Below are 12,228 nucleotides of genomic sequence, written 5' to 3' on the forward strand. Positions count from 1 at the left end.
TTCAGGGTCCCAGCCTAGCTGCTTCCTCTCTAAAATAATTGCATGTACTTTAGGTACGCTCCAGATTCGTTACTGGGTGACCCTTGTGAGTCCCTAGTATATGGTACGTTAGGTACCAAGGGCATAGGTACCCCAGAGGCCTATCAGGGGCTGAATCATGTATTATGCCACCCCTGGGAAGCCTTCCAAAATGGAACCACAAGTCTGATACTGCAGCCTGGGTAAGGTGGTGCATGCACCCAATACTAAGATATAGGTTACCCATATCTACCTTTAATCACTGACACACATAAACCTATAAGTCACTCCTATGGCAGGCCTTACCAATCCTGAAGGCAGAGTGCTTGGTTTTGTGTGAGAGGGTGCCCATGCATAAGCAGGACCGCTCTGCAGCTTTCGGAATCTATTCTCTGAGGCTGTTCTGTGATGCAGCCAGACCATATACTCTTAAGTGCATTATAACCTCGCGGTAAATGGTAACTGTGGAATGGCTGAATGGAAACATGTTGTGTTTGGTGTCAAACAGTCAAACACTTTGGTATCCTAACCCCCCACCTCCCACGGCAGTCCTGGCAGTGGGGGTAGAATTCCACCCTTCTAGAGGGAGAAGACATGTACACACTAACTTAACCAGTAATAGTTTTAAAAAGCCCTGGCATCACAAAATGGATGCTGCAGCCACAGACATGAGTCTGACCTCCTGCTGTTGGACGAAACTCTGGCAGGGGAGGCCTGGACAATAGATTTCCTGTCACAGGGAGGTAACCACCTCCCAGACAGGCTGTAGTGTATTGGGGCTGGGTGGGTGCATTCAGAGAATGCTTTTCAGACAGTGCTGGCGTCACACTTACTGTCCTTGTGCATATCCCAGTTCAAACCGGTTGCTGGGGCACTGAGCCCCTGCTGTGGGGCGAAACTGGACAAAGAGAATGGGTGTGACCACCCCTCTTCCCTGACCCTCCCATAGGTGGGTCACAGGAGTATGTCCAACCCCCTAACTTAGTATAAGTATGGGACCCCAGTCCTTAGGACTTCAGATTACACCTGGATGAAACTCTGCAACATATATCCTGGAACTTAGACATTCCGCATGACTAGAAGACGGAAGAATCGCCCTTGGGGTCATGGAGTGACTCCCCTGTTCAAAAAGGCACCAAATAGGCATCTTGCTGGTCTGCATTTTCAAGTTTTCCGATGAATTTGCGACTCAGGACATGTACTTCCAGACTTAGATCCCAGCAAAGCTGAGACCCGCAGCCCTCACGAGTGACGTGGGACCAGAACTCCTGGACACCGTGCACATTTGCTAGTGCATCAATTCCTGAGCTTTCCCGAAGTTGTGCATTGGGCTACTTGTAGTCTAAGCCCCAAACACCATTTGCACTGAGGATTGTGGGTCTACACTCCAGGAGTGTTTTGTGTGCCCACTTCTAGCATTTCCACTCAAGGCTCCTTCGCCATCCTGGTCCATTGACTGGTGGGTCCCCATGAAGGTAACGCTTCAGTTTCTTGGGCTTTCCTGGTTGCTCCAGACATGCCCTGACTACCGACCAAGTGGTGAGTCCCTCAGACCTTGCTGGTCTGCATCGAAGCCAGTCTCTGCTTCATGGGTTGCTGTTGCCAAGGCTTGTTGGGTCCAATCCAGAAACCAAGACCGGAACACTCGACATCCTTCGTGGGACAGCTCGAATCCAACTCCTGATCATCCTCAACACCTCCTGGTCCTCGTGGCTGAAAAGTCAAGTCACCTGAAATCACCCAACATTGGTGGGCATCTGTTCATCGCCTTCCTGGTCACTGGCTAGTGAAAGAGACTCTGTCCCCTCTGCTTTCAGGTTCTTCACATCAACGATCCACCCTTGAATCCACCCAGATACTTTCAACTTGGTCGCCAGCAGCACTTTGCAGCAGCTCGCCATTTAAATTGCCAACGAAACCTGACACCTAAAGACACCTATGCACCTGGCATCCCTGGGTGAGGTAACTCGAGTACTTCGGTGCTCCCATGGGTATTGACTCTAAAACTGCCCAGTTCTAAAGCGGTTTACTCCAAGTCCTCTTCTAAGTGTCCTTAATCTTTAAAATTCCAACCGCGACTTACCCCGTAGAAGTTAATGGTGATTCGCGGCTGTGCTTAGACACTGCACGTGTCCTCCGTGGGTCGCTACCTAGGGTGGTTCCTGGTGGCCCCAGCGGTTCTAAAGGCTGTAGGCCTTGTCTCTATGTCAGTCGTGGTTTTTATGCCACTTTCTTAATATATGGTTTGGTACGCCCCTAGGGCTCAACGTATATTGTGCTAATTTACTGTGGGCTAAATAAGTTTACTGAATGTACTTTTGCCTCTAGCCTCATAAATAGACTAGAGGATGTGTTTAGAATAAATACATATATTTTATACATATACCTGGTGTGGTTCTCCTTTTATTTGGTCATTCATGAGATTATAGATTGGTAAAAAAAGCTGCTTTACATTCCTTCAAGACTTGGCCTGAAGGCTGCTCTCCACAGCTACCACTAGGATGGCTTTCTATAAAGGTTGTCTTTAAACCTACCATCAATAAGGGTCGTTTGGACTGGTGCTTGGTGCCCACTAGAATAGTGAACAGCACATGCTAGGCCAACTTCTCACAAGCATGATTAAGATACAAGAGTAATTAAAAAGTTTGACCTAGTCATTTGGGGGCACAGTCAGTAGTCTGCCACGTTTATGCCATACTGCCCTTAACCCCTTCCATGCTCATGACGGAACGGTTCCGTCATGAGCGTAAGGTGGCCTGTGCTTATGACGGAACCGTTCCGTCATGGTTCCATAGCCCCAATGGAACGTTCAGCACCGGGGCAAAATCCGCGCAGCACAGAAGGGGTTAAGAATTTGCTTGTAGCAATGACTGTTACTGGGGTGGTGTCACTCTTTAAAATTCTAAAGGCCACACAATATTTTGTTAGTTTCATTAAGCAGCACACATAGAAGTTACAAAAAACCATTTAAAGATTGTTTATGTGCAGGAAGGGACACCTTTTTGCACATAAACAATCTTCCCTGCAACGCAGACACTCTTGCACTAAGGTGCAAGGGTGTCTGCATTGGCATTGATCTGCCAAATTTAGTGCCAGCGCAAAGGGAAACTCACTGGACCATATTGCCGGAAATATGGTGCAATGTACAAAAAGGTGAGCAACCCAATATACCCTTGCGGGCTCGGGCAAAGTTTATAATAGAAAATGGCCAGCAAGGGGTTTTGTTTATTCTAAGATTTTTACAGCACCATTAGGACTTGTTTAAGATTAATCACAGTACCTAAGCCTGAGTTTGATCAGTGGCTGTTAAATTTAATTCAAAGGAAACACGTTCCTAAAAAAGGAACACAAGATGTTACCACACTAACATCCAAATTAAACACGAATAATCAATAAAACGTGAAACCAGGGTTTTTTTTGTCTGAGAGTTATTATTGAACTTCAAGGCAAAATATATAAATTTCTGTACAAAAACAATGAACAATCATAAAGAATAGGGTGCATACATAGATATAATAAGGATATTCAAGGCCTTGGTTGCTTATCCTTGGACATATCCAAATTTTGAGTCCAGACTGCTGGGTCACAGTAGTTGATTGATTTTAACTCAAAGTCAGAAGAAAATCAAAAGATGACATGAGACAAACTAAGCAGAGTTGGACTGAACAAGTCGACGTTTCGGTCTTATTACGGTTATTCTTAAGACCATCATCAGGACAACATAGTGGTATATACAATTGATGACCCTTTTTCACATCAAAAGCACGTCAATTAAAAATTCTTGACGGCACCGGCACTTTTGAATAGTAGCGTTGAGGTCGGGCACAGAAGTAAATCAATTGTGCATGAGGTACACTTGCAACGAATTTAGCGAAGCAGTAAAAGGATTTTGGCAGTTAGTCCAGTTTAGGTTGATGATCAATTGTCTCGAAAAGAATTGAAATAAATCCGCCACGGAACGTCAATAGAGTACGATGGAGGGTTGTAGAAATATGGTGCAGCCCTGCATTTCAGAAGTGACGGAGCGCGTCATTAGGCCAAGAAGGCTAACGCCGCTCTCTGCTACTTCTGTTGTAAACCTGCCCCAGAGCATGGCTGCCTAGCGGTTATAAGTTCTGTCCGAAAAGCACCTAGAATTAGAAGAGAGGAGAATCTTTCAGAGAAACTCGCACTTTTCATCATGCACTTAAGGCTAGAGTTTCTGTTTTTGCTTTGTTTACCTTGTATAGGTTTATATAATCAAATTTCTGGTTCGATTGTTATAGATTGACCAGATTTCTCGTTTATTAATTCTTCATGATTTTATATTGGTTATTTGTTTGGACGTATCTTGTGTTTTATCTTTTTATGGCTTTTAGTCGAATAAAAGTATTTGACTGACTGGGCTGCACATGGAATGGACAGTTTCTTAAGTTGTTCCGGCTTTGTCTCCCTTTAACTATTTGGCCTCTGCAAGCACTAGATTTATTTCTTATTGGCACTTTTAATAGCGCGAACTCGGCACAAGTGAATTAGAGCGCTTTACGTGCACAACAACTACACTACACAAGCTCAGATTGCTTTTTGTATATTTATTTTTAGCCAAGGGGAAATAAAGTAATTTGCCAAGAATCATAGGTTCTTGAACCAATGCCAGGACTTGAACCTGGTTGCCCGTTTCCAAAGTGGGCAGCTCTGGTTGTAATGCCACATCTTCTTACCGTTGCACTACAGTCTTTGCTATATACTTTATCCAGTACTCTTGTTCTTACCTACCACCCTGTTGATATTCATCTAACTCTACTTGCAAATCTACCTAGGCTTCTGTGCATATTTGGCTAGACAGAATTGCATAGTTGACCAGCCCTTTTTGTCCATTCTCCTATTTATATATTTCACTCTTCCTTCATGCATAATAATTGAATACATTTATCCGCATAGTTTACTATTCCTTGGCACATCAGTAGGCCCGTGTGAATATTTTGTTCTCTACTTGCCGTTTCTAGGCAGACTTCTGCCCATATTTTTGCTAGGCTTGGCCTCTGCATATTTCATTAGGCCCTGCGGCCCTATAGCCCGCCCCGGAAGTGATAGCGCTCCAGGCAACTACAAGTTGTGCGGTGTCTCCGGGCTGCCATTATCAGGTCTTCACACTTTGGACCCGATAATTAATTTAAAGGTCCGGGTCCATCAGACCAGGAGACATCGGTGGAGGTGCGGGTGTTACAGACAGCTGCTGTGCACGTCCCCATATTTCAAAAAGGAGGTAGCAGGAGAAACCCCCCCAGCTGAAGTAAAAGAACACTTTCCCTTCTGCCGCCCCACCCTTCTTCCACCCCCACGCAGGAAAGAGAAAAAGTCCCCACAGCACTTATCCCCTGCTCCAAGCCGGTGGTAAATATTTGCAGATCTGGGACCGTTATTTCCCCAACAAGAGGGGGGAACCAATGGGAATGGACCCAACTTGGCCTGCATCTTATTTTCCTCTCTGGGAGAAGTAACAGTCTTAATTTGTTTTAAAAAAAAAAGTAAGTGCCAGTGCTCTGGTCAGGAAGCCACTCCAGCTTACACATCCATTACCCCAAAAAGCGCTGCCAATGATACTAACAACACAACTAATAACCATCACACTCCTACAAGTGTGACAGTTCAGACTATCTCAGACCCCCAAAGCTACAAGAATGTTTTAAGCGGCAGGTAATAGTCATTTATAATGCATATTGAATCAATAATTACCTGTTGTTGTGGTCATCTCTAAATTAGCCAGACAGCGCCACCTTGTGGCAGACTGTCACAAGTGCTGGTGTTGACAATTAAGTACTGGTGCTGAGAACCAGAATCCACTGGCTCATATTAAGCACTGCTTGTAATCCTCATTATCTGATGAGGAGATATCACCGGGATTGATAATTTCCACCCTGGAATCACCCCGCCAGACTCAACAGGGAACTTGTGATAAGCCTCTTAGTATTTTAGGAGGTGTCTGAATATTCAATATTTTTTTCCATCTTCTACTAAACTGCGGTTCATATTTCGATAGAGGCATATGTATACTTCATCCTATATATTGCATGTTAAATTGGGCCTCCATACATAGGAACAGACCACTGTGTAGATTTTGCTATTTCTGTTTGAATGTTTTACCTCTATTGCATATTTTGCATATCAGTCCTAAACACCTGTCACAAGTTAATAGTTTCCTTCTATACAGAGATTGATGATAACCTTTCAGATATACAAGTGCCTCAAGGCTCCTTGGAGTCTCTCCCATGAATATTAAGTGTAAAGCTCCCAGTGTTATGGTATTTTTTTTAAACATTTTTGTCTGCATTTATGCATATTTATTTTTTGTCCATCTTATTAGTATTTATCCATATTTATTTCGTGGTTTGCGCATAATTGGAGTCAAAATGGGTACATTTCCACATTATTTAACTGATAAGCATGCACTCATCATCTTAGCAAATTCAGCAGCCAAGTATAGCAAAACATTGCAACCACAGGTAAATAATAGAAATGTATTACAACTATATTTTAACATATGCCTGTATTTAAAGATTTCGTCACCTGTTTTTGTAACTCCCCATGCTGTCTCTCTACTCATTTGTAGTCTTGGAATTCACAGCAGACAACATGGAAAGTTACTCATTAGAATCACAATTTTTAGCCTTGTTCTGCTTTTAAAAATAAATACAGATAGGAAACACATTGTTTCCTGTCTGTATTTATCTGTAAAAATAAGTAACAACGGAAACCTGGGAGCCTTAATTAAGTGTCTATTAAACAAGTTGTGGAAGCCCTGACTCACTCCTTCTACATGCCCCGATGGTACTGGTAGTGGTCCCCCGGCAGAACTTCCACAGCGTCTCAAGAGACTCCTGGGACTGAGAGAAGTCCCTTACGGGAAACCAAAATGCTTCAGAATCGAGGAAGACGCCTAGGATCAGAAAAAGGAAGAGTGTCTTTAAATTACACAGGTTGGGTGCAAACTCTAGGAAATCTGCACTTCGCATTACATGGGTGTCCTAGTGTTGTGCTACCCTTAAATTGTTGGGGTCATACCTGGTTGATCCTACAAGTAGTATATACTTGTCTTAAAGATTAAGCAATACACAATGTAAGACACACAGGCTTTTTGCTGAAGTGGATGCTGAATTTTGGAGTCACAACTTTCGGCCCAAAGGTACCATAACATCCACGGGGAGACATTATATAACATATTGAAAAGAACGTGTGCCACCATGCTTTTAGTTAGCGAGTTAGAATTTAGGGAGACTAACAATAGAAATGTGTGATGAAAAATGAGTCAGGCTTATTTAACCTTTCTTTTAATTTATTTGAGTATTGCTGGGGTATTGCAATTTAATACTACGCTACGAGGCCTCCGGGTAGATAGCGCTATACAAGTATTGCTTCATTCATTCATTCATTCATTCATTCATTCATTCAATACACGAGTTGTAGTTTTATTTATTTATTTAGCGTTTTACACAGCACGAACAACGTCTGTTGGGTGAGAGAGCGCTTTAAAGGACAAGCAAAACAGACAAATATTAATAACGATATAGTACAGACTGATCTATTATACATAACATGTATCACGGAGAACATTAATTGCATGCACAGATGGGTAGAATAGAGATAAGAAGACATAGTCTAACATAATTCCCAGTCTGAATGTAGTCTGAAGGTGGAGGAACATAGGGCCATATTATTAAGAAAGGGCGATACATTATCGCCGCTTTTATCGGCAGGAAACTGCCGCTAAAGCGGTGATAATGGGCTTGATAATATTCCCTTGTGAATTCCCATAGAAGCTCAGGTCTGGTGTTACCCTGGGCTGCTATGTGAATTCACAAGGGCATAATGTCAAGCCCATTATCGCTGCTTTAGCGGCAGTTTCCTGTTGATAAAAGCGGCAATAATGTATCGCCCTTTCTTGATAATATGGCCCATAGTGTAAAAGAAGGAGCGACGTAGGAGAGGGAATAATGCAAGACTCGTAGGCAGGTGCGGAAGAGGCCGATCAAGTGGAGAGGGTGGTAAGTCCTCAGGGCGTGGTGGATTTGCTGAGTTATAGAATTCGTACTTCTTTCTTGAAGAGGTATGTAGAACGGTTGCATCTTATCTCGGGTAGGAGAGCGTTCCAGATTCTGAGCGCAGTTGAATAGCGTAGGTGAAGTACCAACTATGACTTCACGGTATGGGTCAGGTCTCTCTGTAAACTGTCCTGAGATGAGAGATTCTCTAACAGGTTCGTTTGACTCCTAACTCCTGCTTATCTGAGCATAACTCGGTATGTGAGGAATGAGAGGTAACTGCTGGTAATGTTTTTTCTCCAGTAAGTGAGCAGGTCCATTTTCTGGCTTAGGGGATCTGCTGTGTGTTACCGCCAACAATTTGGGTGTAATTCAACACTCTGCCTCAGGCGAAGTTTGGAATCTCAGCTCATCTTCACAAAGAGCCAGGTTTCCCATTTTGCAAGCAGGGTGTAATACTTTAGCCACCTCTAATTTTGTATGTCATAAGATATATGCCTTACAACTAGCAACAAATGCGAGAGGACTTAAAGTAAAGAACATTAGCTTGTACAAAAGTTAAGTAAAAGGAAATGAAAGTGGATATGATAAGAATTTAACATGCTAATAAAAACTAGCATAGTCCTGGGGGTAAGCATTTTTACAGTGAAGGATATTCCTCCAAGTCAACATAAAACTTTGGAAGGGTGTATTTATATGTGGACCTCTGAATGTACTTATTGGACACCTTTTAATGCAAACCTCACTAGTAGGCATTGAGCGCTCTTCTTCAAGCGACAATGATGATCCAAGACTGAGACATGGAGGCGTAAAGTTGGTCTTATCTATGCTGGCTTTGGTGTTCCTTATTGGTAACCTCTTAGCCTAGAAGCGATAGGTTTTTACAATTAAAATTAGATATTATTTTTATGCACAGAGCAGCATTTTCACTCCACATGCATGTACCTTGATGACATATACATATATGGAAGATTCCACTGAACACCAAGTGAGAAAGTGTCCCCCTAACCACTCTCCTTTTCTGTATGTGCAGAGACTTATCCGTCAACAAGCTCCAAGATCTTCCACCTTCGTTATTCGCGGATCTGCCGGACCTACAGCTGTTGTAAGTGGCTAGTAAGCATTAATAGCAGATGCCTCACGTGGTAAATGGGAGCTTAGAGACTATTTGACAAAATGTTATCTAAATAGTTGGTTTATTGGCAAACATTGGTCAAATTAATTCATCTGTGAAACGTAATCATCATACAGCATTTCTTTTTCCACCAAAAATTCAGTGGCAGAACTTATGGGCCTTACTCACGAACCTTTTTGCGTTGCATCATAAATATTTCCAATATCATTTTATTGATCAGTTTTCCAAACCAGAACCTACTACCAAGAACATTCCTAATGAATGCACACTTGATGGGACACTGGGGTCAGTCTGGGAACTTCCAAAGTGGACATAATCTTAAATTGTGAATGTGCCTGTGAATAGTGCAAATAAGCTAATATCCATCGATGCAGACACTTGCGACGCAAGCTGATGGTTCATCCATATAGCGCGGGTTAGAGCTGCAAATGATACGTATGCTAATGAGTATAAATATTTGGCAGTAGAGACTGTTGATAATAGAAAAACTGGTAAGGATTTATTCTGGACTGGAAAAAAATTCAATTTGATACTGAGAATTGCAAAAATAGAACTTGGCTTGATCACAAGTAATCCATCAGATAGAGAAAATTGTCATGTCATATCTTGGCATGATAAGAATTAACTTAAAATCCATGGCCAGACACCATTGGGAAAGAAATTCTGTGAAAATCTATGGGAAAAAGACACAGTATATAATTTGAAATAGGGGGCTTGATTTGGGGGTTGGTGGACTGGTACACATCACAAACGTGACGGATATTCAGCCCTTCTTATTACAAGTGGTGCATGGTATAATATACTTCTATTAAGGCACTTGTGAGATGCTTCATACTTGTGATAGAGTTACCCGCCAGCCAAACTCTAAATCAGAGTTTTTGGTAAGGATTGGAAATGGGTGTATGATTGTCAAAGCAGATGTCTTGCTCATAAGGTATGCCCTCGCCACACAGCATACACCATATCATCTCGCGAGGCTACACTTTAGGCAGAAGTAGCATCACCTTGGCGTAATACTCTGTGCTTGCTGGGGAATTTACTTGAAACAGAAGTGGCCTGTGCATTCCAAGAGTTCAGGTTTAAAAGTCAAGTTTAAGAGTGGAGAGTGATTGGCGTTTGCTTGTGTCAAGCTGTGTGAAAAGAAGGTTTTAAGTCCTTGCTGATGATGACAAGGGTGTGGGTCAGTGGGCAGCATCCAAGATGGGTTTATACATCAACGGTCAAGTAATAAGACTTGTCATTGAAGGCTCAGAAGTCAATGTTTTTCTCTTCGCAGAAATATTTCTTTCAACCCATTGAAGGTGATCCCCAAAGACCAGTTTGATACCCTGAGGCACCTGCACTCTTTGTAAGTATGCAGACATACTGTGACATCTCCTCCACCGAAGCAAGACAGAAGTCATCGTATTTATTTATGGGAGAGAGGCAGGGAGGAGTGTAGGCAGAAGTTGACTGGGACTGTGGGTTGATAGCAGGCCTATCACATTAGGCAGATGAGAGGCCTTTGGTTATGCTGTGTTCCCCAACAAGGGAGAAAGGTCTCAATGTTTATGGGAGTGGTGTTGGAGGATGGACCAACCAGTCCAGGAAGCAATCTTTAGTCTAGGATATATTTATCAAGGAACAACTTAACATTGATTTACAACACCTCAAAGATGCTGAGGTGGTGGTCCTCAGCTTGTCCCTACAGAAGAAATGCCTATTTTTTGGGTAGATTTCAAGCCTTCTGAACTCTTCTATCCTGCCTGGGCACTCTTGAATGCTTTTCAGCAGTATGTACAATGACCTCATACATCACACCTGCTTATATGTGTTTCTGATGGCACTCATCTTTGTCTGTATTGCACCCACATTGAATTATGAACTCAAAAAACAGAGCTGCAAAACCTTGTGTTCATTCACTGAAGATAATTTCCAAATGCTGTTAACACCACTGATAGGTCTGAATCTAAAGTTGTCCTCCAAAGAAGACGTTTTCCCCTGTAGTGGTCCAAAGGGTGGTAGCCACTGGTGTCATCCGTCGAGAGTAAGGCGGTGGGAAGAAAGGGAGAGGTAATGATTTCCTGTGGCACATACTGGGAAAGCCCGCCTCGTGCCTTACCAAGGGCCACTTGGCGATTACAAACAGTTGCCAAAAACACACAAGGTGGTGGAAAAAATATTTTTAGATAGCATTCCAAACCAGCATTATCCAACCACTGGGCGACTCTAGACAGAGGCCCACTTTATGCAAATGAACCCCCACTGCTATTCTCATGCAGGCTCCCCACGTCATCACCTCTCCATCTCTTGCCTTTGCCTTCTCTCTCTACAAGGAGACTAAGGGGCATATCATCAACCACGGCATTAACATTATCGCCGCTTTAGTGGCAGAAAACTGCTGCTAAAGCGGCAATAATGGGCTTGATAATACGGCGTAGAGATTTCACATAGAAGCCCATGTTCACACCAGAACATGGGCTTCTATGGGAATTCCCAAGGGCATATTATCAATCCCATTATCGCCGCTTTAGCCGCAGTTTTCTGCCGCTAAAGCGGCGATAATGTTAACGCCATTTCTTGATAATATGCCCATTAGTAAGTTCTAACTGATGCATTAGGGAGTTGCCATCATTCTAACAGGATAATGGCAAGCAGAACAATCTCAAAGTGGAGAAGTGTGGCTCAATGGTTAGAGCGGCAGCCCCTGATACAGAGGTCTGGCCCGGGACCAGGGTTCAATTCCCGCCTCGGCGGGTCCTGGGCTCAACTTCCTCGGACCTGATAATTCTCACCTCAGTGCCTATTCTAATCATGGGTCCCACTCTGCAACTCTGGGCAATAACTTGCTTAATCTCCACAACGACCCCAACAACGCTATGATTCCTGGCTTCACCTTGGGGGTGCCCAGGAGTGGGCAATTCACAGGGAAAGGTCAGGAAGGGTTTCTCAGCGGTATTCGTACAAGCGCCGAGATGCCTCATGGGTGATTCGTGCGCTATACAAGTACCGCACATTTACATTTTATTTACAAAGTATAGTCAGCCGATGACATAGATTATTTTTTTAACTGCGTTT

The 12,228-nt window shown here is 43.2% G+C and overlaps 1 protein-coding gene across 1 annotated transcript in view; it reads left to right on the plus strand.

The window, feature by feature from the left end:
• The window catches only part of LOC147718411 (relaxin receptor 2-like), a 321,363-nt gene that overhangs the window by 223,162 nt on the left and 85,973 nt on the right, over positions 1-12,228 (plus strand). The window contains exons 5-6 of the mRNA XM_086967195.1: positions 9,070-9,141; positions 10,448-10,519. Of these exons, the coding sequence (XP_086823321.1) occupies positions 9,070-9,141; positions 10,448-10,519 (144 nt within the window). The remainder of the gene's footprint in view (positions 1-9,069; positions 9,142-10,447; positions 10,520-12,228) is intronic.

This window comes from Lissotriton vulgaris, chromosome 4_1 (genome assembly GCF_964263255.1).
Source record: "Lissotriton vulgaris chromosome 4_1, aLisVul1.2, whole genome shotgun sequence".
NCBI lineage: Eukaryota > Metazoa > Chordata > Amphibia > Caudata > Salamandridae > Lissotriton > Lissotriton vulgaris.